Genomic DNA, 24583 nt, shown 5'->3' with positions numbered 1-24583 from the left:
ACACTCTATGGGGGGTGGAGGGGGCGGGGAAAGGAGGGATTGGGGTCAAAATAAGGGGGGTGCAATTGTATGGGGAATATAAAAATATAAATAAATAAATAATAAAATACACTTGTCATTGACCCCCCCCAAAAAAAGTGATCTTTTCCTTTTGTTTGTGGTTTTTAAATTCCTCTGTTCAATAATAACATAGCCAAAATGGAGATGCATCCTCTCCCTTGTGTTAATCCCAGTCCCCAAAGGGTCCATAGAAAAGCGTGTGGTCCCCACAAACTCCTCTCTGGGGGTTGTGCTGGGGAGCTGCCCTGCTCTGGGACCGCCACCCCACCCCAGGACACACGCAGAACTCAGCAGAGCTGCTAGGAGAGCTTCTACTGAGAAGAAATGAAGCCCTAGGCTTCTCTCCGTTGTCATTTGGGAGGAGAGAAAGAGGAGGATGAGAGAAATGAGAGGTTGAGAAGGATGGAGAGAAAAGAATGGAAAGAAGTGGGAGGGGACGGATTCAGAAGAAGAGACAGAAGAGAAACTGAGTGAGATTGAAATGGACAGAGGAGAGAGGAGGGAAAGCCTCAGGGAGAAAGGGAGGAAACCGAGGGCGGGCGAATATAAAGGAAGAGGGGGAATGAGGCTGGAAGAGAGGGGGAGGAGGAGGGAGAGGCACTTGTGTCTAAAGGGCGCCTGGGAAGTTTGGGGGAGGGTCCAGCAGGGGAAGTGGAGCTGCTAACACCACTGGGTGCTGGAAGCAAACGGGCCGAGGCGAAGGAGGAAGCCAGCCCACTCTCCTGCCTCTCTCCTCCACTCGGGGCGTCAGACTGCTAGGTCACTCCTCCCGGCCCCCTAGACGCCTCTGAAGTTTGCAAAACCTGCTGTGCGCCAGGCCCGCGCTGCCTGTGCTGCTAAGGAAAGCTAGCCCTTCCCAAGCTGGGCTGGGGCAAGGGTGTTGGGAAAGCAGGCTTCCAGCAGGCCGGCCACGTTCGCCAGAGGTGATGCGAGGGAGAGAAGCAGGCGGAGAAAGGGGGCGCATCTACAGGGAGAAGGGGAGAGGGGCAGGCAGCCCACGCAGGGAGAGGACTCTGAAGTTCCTCTGCCATCCATGCCCTGTGCCGCCTGCATCCAGAGGGCTGGGGGAAGCCACCTCTGCCCTTGGCCTCCTCCCGACCTCCTCTCAGACCTGCTGCTGTCAGCTGGAGAATACAGTGTCTCCACCTAACCCTCTCAGGTCTTTTTCCCCCTTATAAAAAATCATTAGGACTTCACAATTCGGGCCTGTCTTGGCTCCAGGCTAAAAAGGGGGAGGGGGCAGCTGGCTTGCGCTCCTCCAGTTAGAGAGTTAGAAGCTGGACCGCACACCTCGGCCCTCACCCAGCTGCAGCGGCAGCCCAAGCTCCTCCCGGCACACCGCACAGACCGCTCCGAACCCCACTCCAGCTGCCAGCGGCTGTGCCTTTAAATTGCTGCTTTCGGAGGGTGCATCTGGGGGGAGGTGGGAGGGAGTGAAACATCTCCCTACCAGTCTCCCTCCTCCCTCCCCTCCAGGACTCTCCAGGGTTTGGAGAGTGATCGCTGCCCAAAGAGAATCTCCTCCAGCTCCCACAGGCTAGCTGAGGCCCTCGGGAGCCCCAGGCGAGTGGGAGCAGGAGTGGGTAGGGTTATCTGTGTCAGGATCATTTTAGGGAAAGAGTTCTGGCCCCTGACTGGAACACAGGGCAGAGAAGAGATCCGAAGAGGACAGAGAGGCAACTCCCAGCTGGCCTGTGGGCTCCTGGCAGCCCAAGTTGGAGGTAGGCTGGGGACTTGGGGTGTCCTGCCGGATATCCGGGCTCACCTTGGCAGCCAGGCTGAGAACAGGCACCAGGGTCCCTGCGGAATGACAACTCACCTTCCTGCAACCCTCTCCTTCCTCCTCCTCTGGACCCTGCCAAGTCAAGTCCTCCTCAGGTGAGCAGAGTTGGGGCAGGAAGGAGGGGCATGCAACACTGGCGGGGCAGCAGGGGCGGCTGGCACAGTTTCTTCTAAGTTTGCAAAAAGCCCGCAGTCTGGAGGGTTCCAGGGGAGGACATGCCCTGCCCTAGTCAGGGCCCTAGGGCCTTTCATAAGGGATGTCATGAAGGATCCCTGGAGCTAGTGGGAAGGCTTCTGTGGGGATGGGAGCTTCCTGGCCAAGCAGGCACTGGATAGCTGAGTCCCGGAGAGGAGGCCATGCATTCTGTCATCCAGCCCAAGTACCAGCTTGGCCACATGCTGCTCAGATCCCCCCCCCCCCCCCCCCCCCCCCCCCCCCCCCCCCCCCCCCGCCAATGACACCAACATCCGCCAGCTACCTGCCCAAGAAGCTTCAAGTAGCAGAGGGATGCCTGGGAAGCCACATCAGAATGGAGCCAAGCTGACCAAAGCTGGTCCCCCTGCGGTCACCAGTGCGCACATGGTTGCTCACTGAACCTGGAAGGCTGCAATGTGGATTTGGGTGCAAGATACCGCTTTAGGCTCCCTGTAAATTCCCCCCCACCTAGTTCCACTTTCTCATTAGACCAGGAGCCCGACTAAATGGACAGGGTGAACGAAGGAGGGAATATGGCTGTGGCTTAAGCTGAGCTGGTCCTAAGAAGAGCACCTCCCAAGGTGGAGGGGGTGAGCACCAGCCTACCGCCTCCTCCTCTGAATTCAAGCAGCACACCAGGACTGCAGCTCCGGGAGAGTGCTTGTCTCACCGCTGGTGGACACACTGGCTGGCAGGCAGAGATGCCATGCCGTGGGGTTGTGCATGGGGCAGTGAGCTTCCAAAGAGTGAAAAGCAGGGGATGTGCAACGGCAACTCTGCAGGAGTTGCTAGGACAGTTCAGGCAGAAGGGGGCATCCAGCAGGGCTCCCCTGCCCTACTGGAGGGGAGCTGCCTCAAGACCCAAGCTTCAGTGGCAGCTTTCACACAGGGGCTTGGAAAGCCAGAGATGATGGAGCCAGCAGGTCCTTAGGCAGTCTGGAGTTCAAGTCCTTCACGGAACATGTGCAGCTGAGTCCTGGAGACCTTGATCACTCAGTACAGAATCAGAGTTCTTCCCCACCCCCTCTCTAGGGCCTCTATGAGCAGGACTTTCCGCTGGATGCTCCCAAGGCCTGCCCATGCCGGGGCCTTCCCGGGAATGAAAGGGAAGAAGTGGCTGTACACCGTGACTCTGCTCTTGGTCCACAGACAAGATGGCCCCGGAAGAGAGGGGCTGCAACAGGGCTTGGGGGCCAAGACAGTTGAGCTCAAAGGCTGCCGCAGGCCCCTGGGACTGGGGGTAGCTGGGCAGTGACCCGAGAATGGGGCTGAGGATGGTGGTGGGGGTCCGGCTGTTGCGTGGGCAGGGCCACGTAGCCTGCCAGCAGGCAGGTGACAAGAGGCCAGCAGCAGCACCCAGACAGCATGGACATCCAACTGCTGCTTGCTCCAGCATCACAGCAGCCGCCTCGGATTTTCAGAGCCTGCTCAGGCCACCTGCTCTGGGAACCCTTCCTTGGGGCCAAGGAGCCTCTGGCGCCAAGGTAAGCGCTTCCTCCTGCTGGGGGTTTTCAAGGAGGCAGACTCTCAGAGGTCAGTGTGCAGTTGCCACTGACCGTCTCCCACTTGGGCTCCTTGGCAGGCCACCCAACGCTTCTTGCCTGGGGCGCCGTGGTAGATGGACCTATTCTGACATCTATAGTTCCTGTTCAAATCTTGGCTTCAGCATCTACTAGCTGTGTGGTCCTGAACAAGTCACTCATCTTGCTGATCCTCCCTCTCCTCATCTGTATAATGGGACTGAAATAATAATCCTTACCTGAGAGGTGATAAGAGAACTAAACTAGATAATGTTAAAAAAAAAATCATCTAGCGTGGTGCTTTAGCTATTTTTTGGGGGGAGGGCTTAGCTCTATTTATTATTCTATTGATCAGTGGGGATAGGGGGCCCACTGCCCATGGAGCACCGGATCCAGAAAGACAGCAGCTGCTCTGCCTTCCAGCCCCAGGATGCAGCAGCAACTATAGCAGTAGGTGAGCGAGCTCTAGCCCCTGGCACAGTGATGATGCGAGATGGAGCAGGAGGCACAGGGCCAGCCAGGAATCCAGCCTGAACTGGGGGCACTGTGCCCAACCCATGCACCCTACCCCTGCCCTCAAGGATTTCTGGTCCCTAGTCTATCTGTAGGCTGAAGAGCAGGTGTGCAGGCATGTAGAAGGGGCTTTACTGCTCTTAGAGGGGAACTTGTCAGGGGCAAGGAGGTGCTGGCCTCCAGGCTAGGTCAAATCACATGGGGCTCCTCTTCAAAATCAAGCTGCTAGGGTGTAAAGGCAGCAATTTGTCTTCTTGGCCACCCACCCCCCAGGCTTCTCCATGCTCCTAGGGCCCACCTCCCCCACCTATTATTGCCAAAGTGTGTTCACCTGCCTGCAGCTGCTGCAGCCCTGAACTGCAGCCCGAACAGCAGCCGGGTTTCCTGTTGGAGCAAACTCCAGAAGCCCAGCCTTCCGGCTGGGTCCTAGCTCCTGAGTGCCTCAGCAGCTAGGCCATAGGCCTCAGTCTTGGCTTGGAGTTCTGATCCTGCCACTCGGTAGCTTGGAGACTCTGGGCACTTCACTTCACCTTTGGAAACCTCAGGTTTTGTTGTTTTTTTTTTAAGATTTATTTATTTATACAAGAACTGGGGTACAGGCCAGAGGCGAAGGAGGGTGAGAGAATTCACCAGCGACAGAGCGGGGGGGTGGGGGCAGAACAGGCAGATGGACAGAAAATACTGCTGAGGGGAGCAGTGGGAGAGACAGGAGAGGTCTGCCGCGCCACGTGGGTATCTCCCTGGCCAGCTGGGAATCAAACCCATGTTGCAGGGGCTGCAGACAGTTTCATAGAGCAGCGCTCAACCCGCTGGCCACCAGGTTGGCCCCTAGGAGCCTCAGTTTTCTCATCTATAAAATGGGGATAACAGTCTTCACCCCCATCACATTACAATTGTGAGGGTAAGAAGCGCTCTTCTAGGATGACCTATTCAACTGCCACATTGACTTGTGGCTGTTTTTGTTCTCATTTTGCAAATAGGTACCCATAAACCTATCTTGCCCCATCCTGTTTGACAGTGTGTAGGGACAGGGAAGGTGAGGGTCTGTGATAAATGCAGATGACAACTGGTCTCAGACCTCTTTGTCTTGCCTGTCTAGGGTGGCCTTGGCCAAAGAGGAAGTCAAATCTGGGACCAAGGGTTCCCAGCCCATGTCCCCTTCTGATTTCCTGGACAAGCTTATGGGGAGAACATCTGGATATGATGCCAGGATTCGGCCCAATTTTAAAGGTAAGAAGCATTCAGCTTACAAAACACTTCTTCCTCCTCCCCCATCCCTTTTGGGGATACACTACCAAGTCGGCCACCACTGCCTGCCATAGGAAAGGAGGCTGGAGTTTCAGGGTTAGCTCACGGCTCAGAAGGCTTCCCCTCCTCCCAATTGCCTATGAACCTGCATAACTGGCACACCTTCTCCCAGCAGTACCCTGGCCTCCATCTGAGAGAGGGAGTCCTGGAACCCCCTCCCGGTCTCCCGGAAGGCCCTGCCCATGTGGCTGTGCTTTGCTACCCTTAGGCCCGCCCGTGAACGTGACCTGCAACATCTTCATCAACAGCTTTGGCTCTGTCACCGAGACGACCATGGTAAGGAGTCGCCCTGCTTTCCACTGCCACTCTGCAGTGTGGATGGGAGAAGCCTACCTGCTAGCAAGTCTTTCCTCCCTCTGCTGTCCTCTTCCAGCACCATGGTCATGGCTAAAGCCTGAAGTTGATCACTGGAAATACATGTTTCCCCAGCGCAGCATTCCAGTGACTAAAGGCAGAATAACCTAAGGAGCAAATGGTTAAGCACAGGAGGTAGTTTGATGCAGAGCACCTACTTTGGGAGCAGACAAACCTGGGTTGCAGTCCTGACTATTGCACCTAGCAGTTGGGTGACCCTAGGCTGGTGACTTAAATCGGTCTCTGTCCCAGTTTCCTTGTCTGTAAAATGGGAATCATAACTGGGTATGAGCTTCACAGGGTTGGTGTGAGATGATGTATATAAATGAAGCACTTAGAAGAGTGGACATGGCACATCGTATATGCTCCATCTTTGCCGTATCGGCCCAGGCAGGCTCCTTCTCCATTGAAAAAGGTCCACTGCCTCTGAGAAATATTCCCAGCATGTTCTCCTCGTGGTGCTTCTGCCCGTAGAGGCTTACTGGGCCCTGGCTGGGCACTGCCTCTGACAGCCCATCTCTGCACCCTCCCAGGACTACCGGGTGAATGTCTTCTTGCGACAGCAGTGGAATGACCCCCGCCTGGCCTACCGAGAATATCCCGATGATTCATTGGACCTGGACCCCTCCATGCTGGACTCCATCTGGAAGCCAGACCTGTTCTTTGCCAATGAGAAAGGGGCCAACTTCCACGAGGTGACCACAGACAACAAGTTACTGCGCATCTTCAAGAATGGGAATGTGCTCTACAGCATCAGGTGCACTTGGCGAATGGCCAGGAGAGGTGGGGCTGGGGGAAAGAAACCACACAGAGGCTGAGGGGAGGAAGGAGGGTCCCCTGTGTGGTGCCGGTCCCCTAAGCCAACGTCATGTCTTTCTTACTGTCCCTGCCAGGCTGACCCTCATTTTGTCCTGCCCGATGGACCTCAAGAACTTCCCCATGGACATCCAGACGTGCACAATGCAGCTGGAGAGCTGTAAGTATCCTGAGGGGGTCACAGAGTAGAGCATAGGGACCCGCGAGTTCACCCCATCCCGTGATATTCCAGACCGGAAAAGGGCAAGCCAGAGTGGAGAGGGACCGCCCCAAGCACACCCAGTCCGAGAGGAGCCAGGGCTTGATCACATCCAACCCACCGTGCTCTTCATCCGCACGCTATCTGCTGGCTGATTATTCCACAGGGCCAGGGGATGGGAAGGCACCAGCCTTACATACAGATGTGCTTGCGCTGGCTGTGGGGGGCAATCTGAAAGGCACCTCCTCTGCTCAAGGATATGCTCTCTTTCCACAGTTCCTGAAATAATTCTACCTTTACTCCACCCGAGTTAAGATATTGCAGATGCCTATAAAATATGCCAGAGTTGACATAATATCATAATATGAACATACACAACGTTGTAGAGAGGAAGGAGAGGACAGTTCTAGGTAGATGCCAGGGCCCCGTGGCGACATGGAACAAGGGCTGCGCTATGGCAGGGGCAGCCTGAAGATGCTGTCCCAAGTGCGGAGGAGTCAGAGAACGACAAGGCTGGGCCACCGCCTGTGTCCACGCCTTTGCTGTCTCCTGAGTAAGGTGAGACTGTGAGATCAGGAGAGGTCAGGTTCACATTCCCTTCTCCCCTCCCCAACTCTGAATAGTAGATGGGGCATTTTATAGAAGGGGAAGTGACTTGGCCCAAGTCACACAGCAACTCTGGCTCAAGATCCTACACTGGCAGTTGGTGAGCGCCTGTGTTCTGCTCCTGTTTCTACCTGACATGTGTGAAGATGGTCTCATCTGTGGCAGGAGCCTCATGCGCTGCCAGGCATCTGTGAGCAGCATAGCATATTTAGATGTTAGCTTTCAGTTTGCCCCAGTTCAGGGCCCTGACTAGGCCTCTGTGGTGCGCACATTGTTCCATGCATGACTGACAGGGTATAAATAGCTCTCTCCGCCCCGGGGTAAGGTGGCAGAATCCCGGTCCTGAGGCTGGCTCAGCTGAAGACATGTGGTTGGTACACATGCTCACTCCCCTGGGCTTGAGATGTGGCAGGAGGTTCCCAGCTGGGTTCCTTGACATCTTTCCAACCTTTTTGACCTGCTTTCTTAGCCTGCCAGAACAATTTCTCTTTGAGATTTCTGCAGCTTGAGAAGTAAGGAGTGGAGTCTGGAATCTCTCTGATTTGCCCACTTAAGATGGGCCCATGAGACAATTGGCAAAGTACCCTCTTCAGAAAGGCTTCCCTTCCAAATGAGCATGAAGTTCCTAAAACCCAGGCCTTCCTCCTTACCTGTTCTTTTCTCCCAGTTGCAAGCCTCTCCCTACCCCCCATCCAACACCCACACTCTTCAGCCCTCTGCCATCTCTGTCACTTTCAGTTGGCTACACCATGAATGACCTCGTGTTTGAGTGGCTAGAAGATGCTCCTGCTGTTCAGGTGGCTGAGGGACTGACTCTGCCTCAGTTTATCTTGCGGGATGAGAAGGATCTAGGCTATTGTACCAAGCACTACAACACAGGTAACAAAAAAACCCCCCACAGAACAGCATTTTTAATGGCTGTGAGCCACAGGTGGGTCTCCAGGAGGGAGGGAGGGAAATCAGTCTTTATTGAAGGTACAGTCTGCCGGAAGTGGCACTAAGGACTTGAGGTACCTTATCTTCTTTCTTTTTTTTAAAAATATTTATTTATTTATACAAGAGCTGGGGTACAGCCCAGAGGCATGGGAGGGTGAGAGGATTCACCAGAGACAGAGAGTGGGGAACAGAACAGGCAGACTGACTAAAACACACTGCTGAGGGGAGCAGCGGGCGAGACAAGAGAGGTCTTCTGTGCCATGCGGGTATCTCCCTGGCCAGCCAGGATCGAACCAGCACTGCAGAGGCTGCGAACAGCTCCACAGCGCTGCACTCAACCCTCTGCGCCATTGGGGAGGCCCAAGATGCCTGTCTTCTTATGGTAGTGATGAGCAGGCCCATTTTTCAGAAAGAGAAACTGAGGTTCAAAGAAGTTAAATCAATTGTCCTAGTCATACAGCTAGTAAATGACTGATTTAAAATTCAAATCCACCAGTCTAACTTCAAAATGCATGTTTTTGTTCCCATTACATGTCGCAATGGAAATGAACCTGTGCCAGTGCGTTGTAGGAATGTTCCACCTTTAGGGTTGGGGAGTGGCAACTTCACATGGAAGGCAAGGAATTTAGATCTGAGAGTAGTCAATAGCTGCACTGAACTGGGAAGAAATAGGCCACAGGCTACCCTCTGGCTGCCAGATTGGCACCACTGGTCAATCTCAGGAACTGGTTTGTTTACTCAGAGGTTGGAGTGAGCCAGGAAGCCTTGAGAAGCTATTTTTCCAACCCCAGCACCCGCCCCCTGCAGCTTCCCTAAGAGCCACTAGTTCTTCCTGTCCCCTGGCAATATGGCAGCCAAGAGCTGTGATGCTAAGATAGAAGCCACAGGCTGAAGAGGGGAGAGCCTCTGATGGTGTGCTGCTGTGCTTCCCGTGCCACCCTCTGAATATGTGTGCTTGTGTACATGGAGGTGCAGGGAGTGGGGAGAGGAATGGGCCATTGGATTTAGAAAATACTTATGGGTGTGGAAATGACCTTTTGGGGAATAGAAATTGGCAATTTGCGTATAAGTCAGCAGTTTTCAAACTTGGGTTTGCTTGTATTCCCCTGAGGTGGCTGTTGTATTAATTCTGGGATTCTGCTGCTCAGAGATACTGATTGCTTGTGCTTGGATTGATCCCCAGAAATCTGCATTTTGAATAAATATCCTGAGGATTCTGATGTAGGTGGTGCAGGGGGCATACTTTGAGAAAGTTTAGTTTAGAAGCTGAAATTTTGTCCCTATCTGTTGATCTAGGAATTCTATTCCTTGAATTTATTATAAGGAAATATTTTAAAATGTCATATTGACTTTAGATCCCAAGCAGCTCCCTGGCTCACCATTTATACAAGCAAAAATTTAGAACTGTTCTAAATAACCACCAATAGGGCAGAAGTTAAGTAAATTACATGGTGCATCTACTTGGTAGAATATTACCCAGGCATTAAAAAGGATGCTTATAACGTGTTTATATCAACATGAAGAAGTACATGTGGAAAAGGCTAATTTCAAAGTTATATATACAGAATAGTTATATTGTGGTAAAAAACAAGCAAACCAGAAGTGTGTGTTTAAAAATCCTGAAAGGAAGCAGCACAGAATGTGATGCAATGGATAAGAGCAAGAACTTTGGAGTGAGAGTTGAGTTTGATTTCTGGCTGTACCATTTACTAGTTGGGTACCCTTGAGAAACATCATCTCTTTGAGCCTAGTTGTAAAATAGGAAACAATAATTTACCTGCCCCAAAGAGTTGCTATAGGATTTAAATGAGATAAACTACATAAAGTAGGGGCACTTAATAGGAGCTTGATAAATGTGAGCTTAAGAATATTATCATTCCTTCTCTGCTTTTCACTTTTTCCCTGCACGAAACAAGTGCTAATTTTGAAACTAAAAATGAAAATAGTGCCCCCCCCCAAAAAAAAAAAAACAACAACAGAGGAAAGAAGGAGGAAGGAAGAGAGCAAGGGAGAAAGACAAGGAGGGAGGGAGGGAGGAAGGGAGGACAGAAGGGAGGATAGGAGAGAGGGAGGAAAGGAAGGATGGAGGGAAGGAAGGAATAAAATAGTGACACCTATCAAGGGCGTGTCGTGGCGAGAAGTTTGGAGTAGGGTGAGGTGGGGTGGGGTGGACTCGCAGCAGTGGGAGATCACAGCCTCTCACTACATGGCAAAGGCAAAAATCAGTCATTGATGATATGACTAGCCTCGAGGAATCAGAAAGGCCTGATGAGAGCAAGGCTCGGCCAGGATAAAATAGTACTTTTGGCTTTGGTTATCCTGAAGCCTCTGCTGCTGGGAAAAGCTCTAAGATAGTGTTTTCTTAGCCTTGGAGCATGGAAAGTGGGGTAAAGTGAAGATGGTTGGCACAGGAGGCAGAGCATTGGTACATGTGCCCAGGGCCAACACACTTTTTGTGGGTGGAATAGACTTCCACTGCCGACTGCTCTATGAGAACGGTGCCTGCCGTCCAGAGCTGCTCTCCGTTGCCCTTTGTTTCCAGATGTTCGCCATCCGACTGTTCTCACTTGCTTAAGCCACAGGCAGTGTTGATTTCAGTGAATGCTTGTTGTCAGAAAGCTTCTGGGGTACCAGCAAACTCAAGCAAAGATGTTGAGGTTTAAGTGGAGTCTAAACTCATTGCTTTGTTAATAATAATAATAGTTCCAGCTACCTATGTGCTCCACATCTCACATTCTCATTTAGTCCCTACCTTAGGCCAAGGATGGAGCTGATATTGTAATTACTCCGTTTTCTGGGTAAGGAAACCGAAGCGCAAAAAGCTTGGGCATTTTGCCTGAGGTCACACAGCTAGTAAGTGGAAGGTTCAGGATTCAATCCCAAGCACTCTGGCTTGGAGTCCTCCTCCTCTTAATTCTTTTTTTTTTTTTCCTACCTTGTATTTTTTAAATATTTTTTTATTTTATATATTCTTTTGTTGTGCTGTCACCTGAAAGGCCCTCTGCTAAAGTACTAGAACAAGAGGTCAAGTCCTTGATGGTGGCTCAGGGGGCTTCTTCGATACCTACATCTGGTGTTTCTTGGGACCATTTAGAAAGGCTCATTTATTGGCCCGGCTGAAGTGCCCAGAGCTGCTGGCCCACAGAGATGGCTCCGCCCTCGTCCTCCTCTCAGTTTCAGCTGCAGACTGGGAACCTGGGGCCTGATACCTCACCTCTTTCCTTGCAGGGAAATTCACCTGCATCGAGGTAAAGTTTCACCTAGAACGACAGATGGGCTACTATCTGATCCAGATGTACATCCCCAGTCTACTCATCGTCATCCTGTCCTGGGTCTCCTTCTGGATCAACATGGATGCCGCCCCTGCCCGTGTGGGCCTCGGCATCACCACGGTGCTCACCATGACAACGCAGAGCTCTGGTTCCCGAGCCTCTTTGCCTAAGGTGAAGAGACTTGCAAGGGAAACGGCTTGCCATTCACCCCCATTTCCATGCATCCCAGTCCTTCCTACTCACAATTTCCCTAGGATCTAAGGTAGAAAAGAGCCAGTGAGCAAGAGCAGGTGACCCTCCCCCACCACATACTGCTAATAACATTGCGAACAATGTGGAAGCCAAAGTGGCGGAGGCTGTCTGCCCAGGGAGTGAAATGAGACAGCGCCTGCCTAATTTGACTTTCATCAGAAAATACTAGCATGTCCAAAAGCTCAAAAGATCATTAAGGAGCAGGAAGCACCCACCCCCCTCACTTGCTCATGGTACAGATGAGAAATCAGCCCAGAAAGTTAAATCACCTTCTCAAGGTGATGCCCCCAAGACACAATCAAAGAAATACAAAGATTTACATCGAGAATGTCAGAAATCAACTACTATTACAAAGAGCTCCAGAGACAATGTCCATTCTTTTAGGGTAAGAAAAATTTGAGCCACAAATAATGATTAAAGTCAGAGGACTCCAATTGTCTAGGACCTGGTGATATTTTGATTATGCAGAGAGATTTGTGCTGATAGGACTGAGCTCATGAATTCTTGTTGGGAATAGAGAGGTCACTGCAGTCTTTACAGGGAGTAAGTCTATTCATCCCCTCAATAAATACTTACTGAGCATTTACTATGTACCTGGCTCTGTACTAGGACATGGAGAATAATTGGAAACAAAAGCAACAGTTCCTTGTGGATCTTACAAGAAACATATTCTTTCTTGCTCTGTTTGATGGGAGCCAGGCCCTATGTTTTCCCATCTTCCAGTTCTTATTCCTAAGAGGACATTTACTGGGGATATAAACAGGGGGTAATCTAGACATCCATCGTGAACTTACAGATTTGCTCTAGGAGGAGAGTAGTGATTAAGTGTACATTCAAGTCAGACAGATTTCAGTTTAATTCCCAGCCTCAGCATTTACTAATGTTGGCCTTAGTTAAATTCTTTAACCTCTCAATCTCCTTGTATGTAACATGAGAATAAGAATATTCTTATTATTGTTGTTATTCAAGAAAGTAAATGAGATAATCGATTAACACAGAGAAGTGTTTGGCATATAATAACCACTCAATAAATGTTAAACATTGCTATAATTTATTAGGTGTTGGGGTATAAAAAACTAAATGTTCCCAGTTATTTTTGAGATACCAGGGAACCTTCGAGGTAGTCCCAAACCCTCTGGGGATACACAGTGACAAAGTTCAAATTAAAATCATGTGTCCCAGAGGTGGTTGTCAAAATTATTTCATATAAATGTTTCCTAAATGGACAGTGATACTGAAGAGGCTGAGGACTGCAGCAAGGGCCATGTGGTCAGGATGGGCTGTGATGGCTGCGTTGTGCTGATGGTTTTGTTATGAAGAGCAGAGGCAGAAAAGTAGCTCAGACCTAGACTCCTGGTTCATTGCTACTGCCATGGAAAGAAGGAGATGCTTCACCTCCTAAGGAAGTAGTTGCAATTTATGCCTTATTCTTGCCAAGAGAAGTTCCTTTATAAGTTGTTTCTGTTTGAAAGCTCAGTCCTGCTCCCAGGAATCACTTATTTTCCTCATTTGGAAAAAAAAAATGGACTTTATTGGATCATTGTTTGGACGATCTGATACCTTCTCATAGATTTTGATGATCTTTCTGGAGCCTCATTGGCAGGCACCCCTAACTAAATAGCCCCACAGAGTGAGGGATTGAGTAAGTCAGGACCTTCTGCTTATTCTTGAGTCTGTACAACATTAGATTTTGTGGGAGCCCAGGAAAGAGGGCTGAGCTAGGGACTTGTGATACCCACACCAATCCCATCTGCCAGTAGAATTCTAGAGTCAGGACAAGAGAAGCAGAGGCTCAATATTTAAGGGAACTCAGCTGGGATGACCACTCCCCATTTTCCCAGGGAACCACTCCTTCTTTTCCTTTCTGGGGGCTCCCAAAAGCACTGATTGCCATTTTCTTGCCAGGCTCCTGTATACAACTGCAGGTGGTTCAGAACAGAATGGAAGTGCTAAATGGAAGTTTCTACTGGAGACTGACAGAATTGACCTAAACTTACAGCAGGGACAGGGGACCCAATTCTCATGATCCTGTATCTAAGTGACCTACAGCTGTTTGGGCAGATATGGCAAGAGAGCAAGCAGAGAAATATATATTGCTTATCCATCGACCCACCCACCCATCCATCCATCCACCCACCCATCCATCTATCCATCCATCCACGTACCCACCCATTCATTCACATAATTACTATGAGCCACTCAGCTACACACTGAGGATAGAGCAGTGAAAACAATCGAATCAGTCCCTGCCACCTAAGAGCTCACCATCTAGTGAAGGGAATGGCCAGGTATATTTGATGGGTGCTAAGGATAGGTAACTTGGGTAATATAGCAGGGACAATCCACCCAGACTGGGATGATTTAGGGACGGCTTCCCATAAATGTTTAAGTAAAAGTTGCCAAGATAAAGGCGACAGAGAGGCACTCTTCTTGGGAAACTACTAAAATAGTTCACCATGGCAGGGTCAACAACTGCAAGAGGTGAGATGAAGCTCAAGAGGAAGGCAGGGGGAGCTGTCATGCTGAGGGAATATGGACTATATCGTAAGGAAGAACTACTGACAGTTTTTAAGTAGGGGAGTGATTTATATTTTGAAAACCAAACTCTGGCTCCTATTTAGAAAACAGTCTCTGTGGCAAGAGTAGGTGCAGGGAGACCACTTAGGATGTGTAGTCCTTCAGTTAAGTTAGCGAATGAATAGACGGACTTCAGAGCAATTTGAGATGTATTGCTGACATACTGGTTCACAAGACTTTCTTCCTACTTAGTGTCCTTTTCTTTGGATGGACCGCCCTTGTCATTGCCTCACTGTCAATCTTCATAGCAGTTATTCAACATCCCTAGGGGCACAGCAAGCACGGAGATGAAATAGAATGCCCTCGTAGGTGGCAAAAGGGATACGCCAAGGGATACTTAATTGGGATCACCTAGCAACCCACCACTACCCACCTAAGTGGACTGTTTCTAAGAGAGCAGGGTTTCTCAACCTTAGCTTTATTATCATTTGGGCCCAGTTAATTCTTTGATGTGGGGGTGGGGTGGGGGAAGGCGTGTCCTGTGCATGGCGTAATGTTTAGCAGTGTCCCTGGTCTTTACCCACTAGATGCCAGTAGCTACCACTACCACCCAAACTTGTGAGATCAAATACCCCTGCAGGAGGGCCAGGGGCCAAAGTCGTCCCTGGTTAAGAACCACCAAGGTGAAAGGTTTATCCAGTGAGGTCCGCTCCTTCCCTGGAGTGTGCAGCCCCCTCACTTCCGACAGAGCAGGGGCTGCTAAAAGAAATCCTCCAGCTGAGAGCCCCCAGGGTGAGCTCAGCAGATCAAAACTACATAGGGAGTCGATCTGGTTGAGGAAGTGGAAGGACTTCATCAACCTGAGTTCTGTTACCCCTCCTGGCCCCGCCCAGCCACAACCTTGCTCCAATACAGGTGAGTGTTCAACCTTCACAGGAGAAATGGGAGAAAAGTACTTAAAGCTTGTTAAGATAGGTAGGGAGAGGACAACAGGGGTCTGGATAGGCAGGTGCCCACAGTACCTTTAAATGAGAGGAGTCAGTAATCACAGCTGGGTGGCGCTCCCTTGGGACCCCTGTCTGGTGCTGCTCTCCAGTGAGAGAGATGAGGCCCCAGCTCACCACTGACCTGAGTTCCACACAGCATGTCCTCTCATGACGAGCATCAGGGAAGGCCACCGGGCCAAGGGGAGAATAGAGGAGGAGGGAAGGAGCTCCGAGTCTGATATTGACACTGTCGCCTAGGTAATTGGCAGTGCCATCATATTAAAAGCCCAAACCCCCCAGCTCCACTGACACCATCTCACTGGGTGATCTTAGCTAAGACTTGGTCTCTCTAGGCCTCGAGTGTCCTCACGTGTCTCTCGTGGGAATAATGAATGTGGCTCAGTTACCACCATGGCTGTGGAGACCTCAGGAGACAACAGAGGGCAAACAAAGGCCGTAGGCATATTTATTGCTGTTTATTGCAAGAAAAGAGTCAGAAGATGAAGAAGCAGGAGCAGAAACAGAATCTCAATGAGAACTAAAAAAGCAAGAAAACGAAGTGTAGGGAGGAAAGGTAGACAGAAGTTGAGGATGGTGAGCACAGAGAGGTAAAGGATGATGGGTAGCCCGATCTCTTTCACATAGGCCTTCAGACAATGGGACGTATTGTTGACAGCTTCTTTAAAAACCATAAAAACTTCAGGATAAAACTGAAAAATAGCAGGCAGTCGGTACGGGCTGGCAATCCACTGGTTGGGCCATGAGAGGAATCCCAGAAGGTCGACTGCCATGTTGAATGTTGCAGGTGTCCTACGTGAAGGCAATCGACATCTGGATGGCCGTGTGCCTGCTCTTCGTGTTCTCTGCCCTACTGGAGTACGCTGCTGTCAATTTTGTCTCGCGTCAGCATAAGGAATTCATGAGACTCCGACGAAGGCAGAAGCGCCAACGCATGGTGAGTTTAACTAGGGAGGGGCCCCTTCCTTTCCCCTTGAACTCCTTCCCCTCTGCTACTCCTCCCACAGATCTAGGGCAGCCAGGACTAGCCAGGCAACCAGGAACCATGGATTCTAGTCCCAGGCGGTCCCAGAGAAGCTAAATACTTCTTTGATTCCACTTCTTTATCTGTCTGATGGGACAGTAATCCTGGAGGGCGGCCTACTAGAGTGATTAAGAACACGGACATAGTGCCGCGTAGAGAGTAAGCGCTGGGGAAAAAATGTTAACCATACCATACTCTTATCCTCTAAGTTAATATGAAATTGCTTTGAGAATGAGTAATGGTGACTCCTGGCTCTCCCCCCACCCTGGAGGAATGTGCTCCAGGTTGCCATACACTGACTGGTGGTGAGAATTCAAGAGTCAGGCACTAATGCCTTTCTAGGGGAGCCTTATGAAAGCATAGCTAAGTTGGCATTGAAAAGGTCACTGCTTGCCTCTTCTCGCTGTTGGGGTTCTTCTTGATCTTCACTGGGTACATCAGAGTTGTTGAATGTGAGTGCTTGTTCTTCCCCACTCTTGCTTATTAATCCCATTTCTTCTCCAGTAGAGTGATCACCTGGAGAAACAGACTAGGAACCTTGTCGTCATGACAACAGAGGCACTTTATCCCTGGTTGCCCAGACAATAGGTGCTAGGTTCGTTGTCATGACAACACAGGTGGCTTGTCCACTCTCACAGAAGCAAGTGCCCATTATGCCTTTGTTGAGCTACTTACTGGCTGTTAAATCATCAGATGCACAGAGTTCTGGTCTGTCTTGAACTCTGACTCTGTTTTCTCCCTAATTTAGAGGCTCTAAAGCCAAAGGGGTGAGAGCATAATGGCCTGGGGTGGGGGTGGGGGGCAGGGAAGAGAAAACTGATTTGAGCCCACCTTGAAAGTTCCGGCTCTAGCCCCTTGGGGCCTCTTTAGACTCTTCTCTCTTCCCATCACCTCCATTCCCATCTCAGGTGCTCCTGGGGTACCCCTCCCATATAGCTACACTAAAAGGATCTCACAAACTACCTCCAATAGTTCATGGCCCTGGGCCTCCCTGGTGGCACAAGAGATTAAGCACCACACTATGAAGCAATCCGCAGCCTCTGCAGCAAGAGTTCGATTCCCAGTCGGCCAGGGAGAAACCCACATGGCACAGCAGACCTCTCCTGACTCGCCCGCTGCTCCCCTCAGCAGTGTATTTCAGTCAGTCTGCCTGTTCTGTTCCCCACTCTGTCTCTGGTGAATCCTCTCACCCCCCACATCTCTGGCCTGTACCCCAACTCTCATATGCATAAATAATCTTTAACAAAAATAGTTCATGGTCCTAGCTCAGGTCCCCTTCTGCTGAGGGCAGGGCTCCAGTCTCATGTAGAGATTTTTGTAAGGATTTCTCAATTCTTGCCTGATTTTAGTCCTTTACTTGGGCCCTGGGAAACCCGCCCTCTAGTGGACTGATCCACAACTGCACCTCCTTGTGGAGGATCCATTCAATACCTGAAAGCCTTTTCTTACCATGTGCTGAAAGTTAGAAGGAATATGTAGACTTGGCAGAAGGGCAAGCAGAAAGGATACACCCCTTTCTAAGGTAACTTTCCCCACCCCCTCTTCAGCCGTGTCAAACCTGCTTGCAGGTACTCAAACCTTATCTTTATAAGGGTCTTGATCTTGACACCTTAACAGTGCCTACCTTGGGCAACAAGAGCAGGCAGTCAACCAGGTTGAGTCCTTTTGCCAGCCAAGTTGCCTGTGTGGATGTTCCAGCAACAGAAGACTGCTGCAGTTACTGTAAAGCTATGCCAGTCCCACCCCCTTCCCTGCATGTCTCCAACCCCCAAACGCCAGCAGCCTCTTCCCTCCTGGTTATGTACATGTTGATCGTGACCTCATAATGGAGTCTGTCATCACCAGTGCTCAAGTATTACACAGGTAGCAGCAGACTGGGCCCTGCTTAGACCCTGGATCCTGCCTGAGAGTAGACTGAAATAATCATCAATGTAAATAGAACCTGAAAATCAAACCTGTGCCATGAATCATGTTCCCTTTTGAGTTTCTGAAAGCCATTGCCATCCCAGTAGAACCATAGCAGGAATTCTGGAGGTCACCTAGCAAGCTGGAAAGGTTGAGACAGTTCATTTCTAGAAGCTCTGGGTCCTGCTGTTCCAGCTAGAGCAGCAGAAGTCTTCAGTCTTAAAGGATCGCTCTTGCGGGAGAGGAGAGGAGCCAAGTGATGACCAGGGACCTCCCAGTCAAGAGCAAGTTAGAAATATCCTCGGAGTCTCCCAACTGTTCACCCAGATCCAGGCTTAATCTTGTTCCTCTCTGACCTCTCCCCTTGCCCCCATCCCCACTGTGCAATGGTCTCCTTCCACATCCCTGTCGAAAGCAGTTTAATTTTTTCCCATATGCTTCTGCTTTGTCTTCCCAGCTAGTTTGCAAGCTTCACAAGGAAGAGTCTGTGTCTCTGGACACAGCCATACGTAACCCAGTCTGATTGGCAACTTTTTTCCAAGCTGGACAGGGAGAAAGCCTTGCCATTAAATAGAGTAACTCAAGGAACACAAGAAATTTCAAGATACTGTCAAGTCCTCTGAGGGTCCCAGAACCCTGCTTGTTTCTCTCTATCCCCTGGCAACCTCCCCCATTCTCCAGTCTCTCCACTTCCATACATATTAATAGCTATCATTCTTTCTCATCTCCACACCTTACTCCCCAGCTTGATTTTGGAATACCGTCCCATTCTAGCTCCCCAGCCCTCCTTGCCAATAGATAGATTCAAAAAAAATGTTCTATTTCAATAGCCTTGAAAGCCACAAGGTGGTACTTAAGTCTCTATAATTTCTTCCCAACACACATGCACACATATACACATGTACACATACATATACATGCACATACATACATACACACACACACACAACCCTCATAAATTGGCCTAAATAGATAATATCCAAATCCAGGACCCAACCCTTGAATTTCAGGCCACATCTCTTTGTTCACCCAACTACAAGTGCTATGTTGTGTTAAAAGCGCAGAGCCAAGGGCAACTTATTCTGTTGGCCATATTTTCATACTATACTCTGTGAACGTATCCTTTAGCTGGGGACTGAGGAGATCAGGATGAGTAATAGGGAACAGGGGTTCTGAGAGTCCTTGAACTAGAAAGCAAGAAAGAAATTATTTTATTTATGCTGTCATTTTCAATTACTTTGGAGATATTTTGTTTGCCTCTGGTTCTTCTCTAAAATGGGTCCAGCACCACCTCCCTTTGTAGGGATGGTGTGAAAATTAACTAGAAATACAAATGGGATGAGGCAAGACCTTTGGTGGCTGAGGCTATGTAAGTAACTTTGAGCATAGAACTAAAGCCACCCCACGACAACAACTCAGGGTTGGACCACAACCACAATAGTGACAAATGTGCAGCTCTCCCCAGAGAGACCAACACAATCAAGACTCAGATTCTTTTTTTTTTAAGATTTATTTATTTATGCATACAAGAGCTGGGGCATAGGCCAGAGGTGCAGGGGGTGAGAGGATTTACCCAAGACAGAGTGGGGAGCAGAATAGGCAGACTGACTGAAATATACTGCTGAGGGGTGCAGGGGAGACAGGAGTGGTCTGCTGCACCGTGTGGATAGCTCCCTGGCAGTCCTGGAATCAAACTCAGTGCTGCAGAGGCTGCGGATAGCTTCACAGTGCTGAGCTTAACCCCTTGCACCACCAGGAGGCCCTCGGATTCTTTCTATACCAAAAGCACCACACTTTCTAGTAGCCAACAGGCATCAGGCCATTATGTGCGGTGGGGCAGAGAGTAGTCATTTTTCTGGTTGAACACTTTGTAATTTCAGTAAGTGTCTCTTCTGACCACTCTTCTATTTGCGACCCTGGGAGGACATTAGCTTCAAGAGAACAAAAACTCATTGCCTGTGCTGTATTCTGGAGCAAGGGGCTTATCAGTCCAGTCATTCATTCAACTGACCTCTGTGAGTGCCTATGAGATGCATTGTGCTAAGTACTAGGGATACAGCAGTGAACAAGGCCAACGCCTTTTACCATTGTATTAGGAGCCCATAGAAAGCAGAGGAAGAGATAGGACCTATCGGTGAATCTCGGTCTGGGCTTGTCTGCCCCTGTTTCCCAGTGACAGGCCAGACCCTCTAATGATGTAATAACCAAGGGTGATCAGGCCCACCTTGCCAATCTCTCCTCCATGAGGCCTCTATTCAATGTTACCATGGCTGCAGAGGTCCTGTTGAAAAGACCCTATGATGTTGTTCTAACTGGACAGCATGTGTAAAAACCTACCTTATCCACATCTTCTGTATATCTGTGTCGCATCCATTCAATTTACAAATATCTTATTCTTACAATTTGTAGTAACTGCCTCAGGGTGACCAACTCTTCCTAGTTTGCCTTGAAATTCCCCAGTTTTAGCACTGCAAGTCCAGAGTCTCAGTAAGCCCTCAGTATGGGGCAAACTGATATGAAAGTTGGCAGGATCCCCCAAAGGGGCATTTCATTCATGTAGATCACTGAAGCTTTAACTCCAAAAGTTTTTATTCCTATAAACATCAGTACTTTGAAAAATTGTAGCCATCTTTGAAGAAGTATTTCTAGATTCTGGTGTATACTTACCTGTCCTCTAATATCCAGGCTATGAGCCATCACTTCTGATGACAGCGCATCCTTAGAAGTAAACACAATTAGGTGTGTTTGGGTTGTATATAAATTAAGGAGAAATAGGCTCTGAGTGGAGGCCCTAAAGCCTCTCTCTACTGACCACTCAGGGACTTTGGTTCTCTCTCCTATACATCAGATATACAGGATATGTCTCATATATGTAACATACTATTATAGATACCAATACAGACGTACATACTTCTATAGATCGATCTATGGTTATGTCCTTAATCCTAATCTCAGCTGTGTTACAGCTACCTAAGTATGGCAGTTGGCCACTGGATAAATGAACTTTCTGTAGTCTGCTGCATTCCTTAGTGCTCATATAAAATTTACCCTTTCCCTGTTCACGTGTTCATCTTGTACATTAGTGGAATGTGCGTTGGGCAATAAACATTATCCTAGATCTGCTGACCCCTGTGTTGAAATCTGCTGTTGTACAGAGAAGTAAACATATCTGCAACATCAGTTTTACCCTCATTTGGACTAGGGTATTTAAAACTTTTGGAATTTTCAGCTTTGAGTAGAGATAAACAAGTTTTGAAAAGGCTCTATGTACAGGAGAATTAATTCTACAGCTTTGGAAAGTCTTAAGTCAAGTTCACCAAGTCTAACTATCACAGCTGTGCTTTCTAAAGGTTTTGTTGTTGTGTTTATTCTTGTTATTTCCAGTCAGTGACAACCTGACATTGCAGTGTGCCTCTCACAGTAGGTTGGTACTTCAGTGGGTTTTCCACAGTTCTAAATGATGCTGTGCTTTTCTAAAAGGCAACTCAGGGTCTATATACAAATAGATTTATAACATATACCATACATACTACATATAGCTGCTGAGCATAGATTTCTCATGAGTAGTTTTGTGGCCATAAGAAAGCATGTAGTATGTCTGTGTATCCAGCTGCCTTGTGTGCATATTTGTGTGTTGTGATAGATTTGCATATGGCCTGGCCCCTCTCTCTCTGTCTTAAAGCTGTGACCTTAAATTCTGCCTTTTCTTCCTTGTAATTCCAGGAGGAAGATGTCATCCGAGAAAGTCGCTTCTATTTCCGTGGCTATGGCCTGGGCCACTGCCTTCAGGCAAGGGATGGGGGTCCAATGGAAGGCTCTGGCATTTACAGCCCCCAACCACCAGCCCCTCTTCTAAGGGAGGGAGAAACCTTGAGAAAACTCTATGTGGACCGAGCCAAGAGGATTGACACCATTTCCCGGGCTGTCTTCCCTTTCACTTTCCTCATCTTCAACATCTTCTATTGGGTTGTCTATAAAGTGCTACGATCAGAAGATATCCACCAGGCACTGTGAACAGAGTGGGGGTGACGGGGCCCTCTCAAGAAGCTGTTGGTTTCCTGCTTCCTCCAGGGTGGGCTTTTCCCCTCCATGAGAATCCATCAGGGGCTTGGGCAGTTCCTGATCTCCCACTCAGAACTTCAACGGCCAATCCCAAAGCTGTGTGGGGTGGCACACAGCTTTGGGATTGGCCGTGCATGGTACCAATGGTGGCTGTACTTAGAAAGATGGCTTATCTACCCTAATCCAGATTTCCTCCATGCTCTCCCATTTCTCATGAGAATATGATCTGGCCATGTTCCTGGGCCAGGATGACCTTCCTTTGCTGGAGCTTCTCCATTCCCCAATTCTCCAGTGGAGAATATTCAGGCCACTGCTGCTAGATTCTTGCATTTCTCATCTTAATCTGCACCACTTCTCACCCTGCCAGTGGCCTTTGTGGCGTCCTCTGTCCCTAACTACTGCAGGCTCAACTAGGAAGTCTTTCCTATCCACAAGGGAGCCCTGTGTGGCCCAGTCAGGTTCCTTGATGGTGGAAAGAAGGCATGGGGACAGGTTCCCCACCTCTCAACCAGATTGGAATAGTCGTGGGCTGAATTGAGGTAGGTAGGATGGCGCTGTATGATACAACAGAGAGGTCTTCAATCTGCCAGGAAACAGCACTGTCAAAATGGGGCCAGAAATCTTGGAAGCTCAAAAAGATAACTCTTCCAGAACTTCCACCTGAACTCTTCCACCTGAACTTCCTGCTCTCAGAAATATTTGGTTTATTCCCCAACTAAATAGCACAGTAGTGGGGGTGTGTTTGGCTACTAGGAAGTATGAAAGAAGAGAAAATGCTTATCCCTTTAAGAAACTTACTCTGGAATGCTAGGAAACATCCAAGGAAAGTGAACTCCAAAGTAGTAGGATCCAGGAGGGACAGCATACAGAAACTGCCCCTGCGTCTCCTGCTGGCTAGGCCTCCATGTGTCCTTTTTTCCATCTCTTTATTTCCCAGGACTCTTCATTCCCAACTTGTTCCTTCAACTCCTTTTGGCGATCAAATAATAGTGCTAGACATCCTTGTCCAGGAAAAAGTGGGCTACGGTGTTCCTGGGGAGAAACTAGGCATAGGGAGGGCCCCTGTGCTGAACAAACATTGACTTGGCCAACTAGAAATTAGAGTTGCTTTTTAACCCTTCTCTTGTAAGGAGAGGTTGCAACTAGTTGAAGCTGCCAGAAATGCCAGACTAGAAAGGATGTGGCCCATTTCAAGCCTGACACCCCAGTGGGACATGGGGAAGCATGGGTCTGATACGCCCAATCCTTTTAAGTGACCCAATTGTGAGGAACTGAAAATGGGACGATTAAATTAGTGCAGGGCTAACAGCTGGAAGACAGAGGTGATCAGATGCTATTTTAAATCTTTTGTTCTTTTCTCTGAACCTAGAGTAATTAACTGTGTGGGTTCAATCTCTCTCTCCTCCCTCACTCCCTCCCCCTGCCTTTCTCCATTCTTCAAAAAGGTGATCCTAACTGAAAGTCAATAAATCCAATGACCAAAACAAATCCTGTGGTCAAACCAAGAGCTCAGTTTTCTTTCCCCCTTTTCATATTGAGCTTGCCTATTCTCTCCTGTTCACTGAGATGCTTCTCCTGTCTGTCCCTTGGTTTTGAGGGGAGCATTCTGGGCTGACCAGGGTAGTTACACCAGAAATTCTTATTGATGATATTAACTCTGATGTCAAAGAAATTCAAAACCAAGGGGCTGGCTTAAGGAAGGAGATTGAACTGAGAGGGCAGAGTCCCTGTTCTCCCATTTCTGTCCAGGTAGTGCCAATCAACGAGAGGGCATGAGCAATACCCCTTTGAAAGGAGCAGAGAGCATCCCTTTGATACTCTCCATGGCTGGGCTGGGGTGTCAGGCTGCTGCAGCCCGAAGGAGGGGGTAGCAGCGGGGGGTGGACTATGGAGATGAGCTTATTGCACAGAGCTCTGCTTGTTAGAGATCTTGTCCAGATGGGCCAACTGCACAAATCTGCCCTGTTGGAAGTCTCAAGAACAATGCCCTGGAGACAGCTACAGCACTGAGCAATAGAGCCTGCCCAACTGGGACTCAGCTCAGGGCATCAGCTGGTGCTGGGAGCGAAAGAAACCAAGGTACCAACCAACATAATAGCCCAAAGGAGTTCACAAAGCTACTCAGAGGCAATGCCAGGTAGAAGGTACAGTTCCTCGCCACCAGAGCCCCGAGGGGAGACGGGAGACACAGAATGTCAGGATCAGGTGCAGATGTCTTTGGTTTTCTTCACCTTTCCTGCCATGTATGAGGTTCGGG

General features: G+C 49.2%; 1 protein-coding gene across 2 annotated transcripts; it reads left to right on the top strand.

Moving 5' to 3' along the window:
* Positions 1–1858: 1858 nt before the first annotated feature.
* On the top strand, positions 1859–24343 carry LOC311187770 (glycine receptor subunit alpha-4; the record flags this gene model as incomplete). 2 transcript variants are annotated; one of them, XM_084259094.1, is made up of 9 exons in its annotated part: positions 1859–1938; positions 5171–5301; positions 5588–5655; positions 6267–6490; positions 6627–6709; positions 8093–8233; positions 11519–11733; positions 16123–16272; positions 21988–22278. In XM_084259094.1, 9 exons carry the CDS (start codon positions 1868–1870, stop codon positions 22276–22278), a joined length of 1374 nt encoding a protein of 457 aa, XP_084115220.1. The 2 variants fall into 2 exon arrangements, with proteins under 2 accessions (XP_084115220.1, XP_084115219.1); XM_084259093.1 differs by lacking the exon at positions 21988–22278 and adding an exon at positions 24254–24343 and having other exon boundaries at positions 1868–1938.
* Positions 24344–24583: the final 240 nt, after the last annotated feature.

This window comes from Talpa europaea, assembly GCF_964194135.1.
Source record: "Talpa europaea genome assembly, chromosome: X".
Lineage (NCBI taxonomy): Eukaryota > Metazoa > Chordata > Mammalia > Eulipotyphla > Talpidae > Talpa > Talpa europaea.
This window is presented reverse-complemented; position numbering and strand designations above follow the sequence as displayed.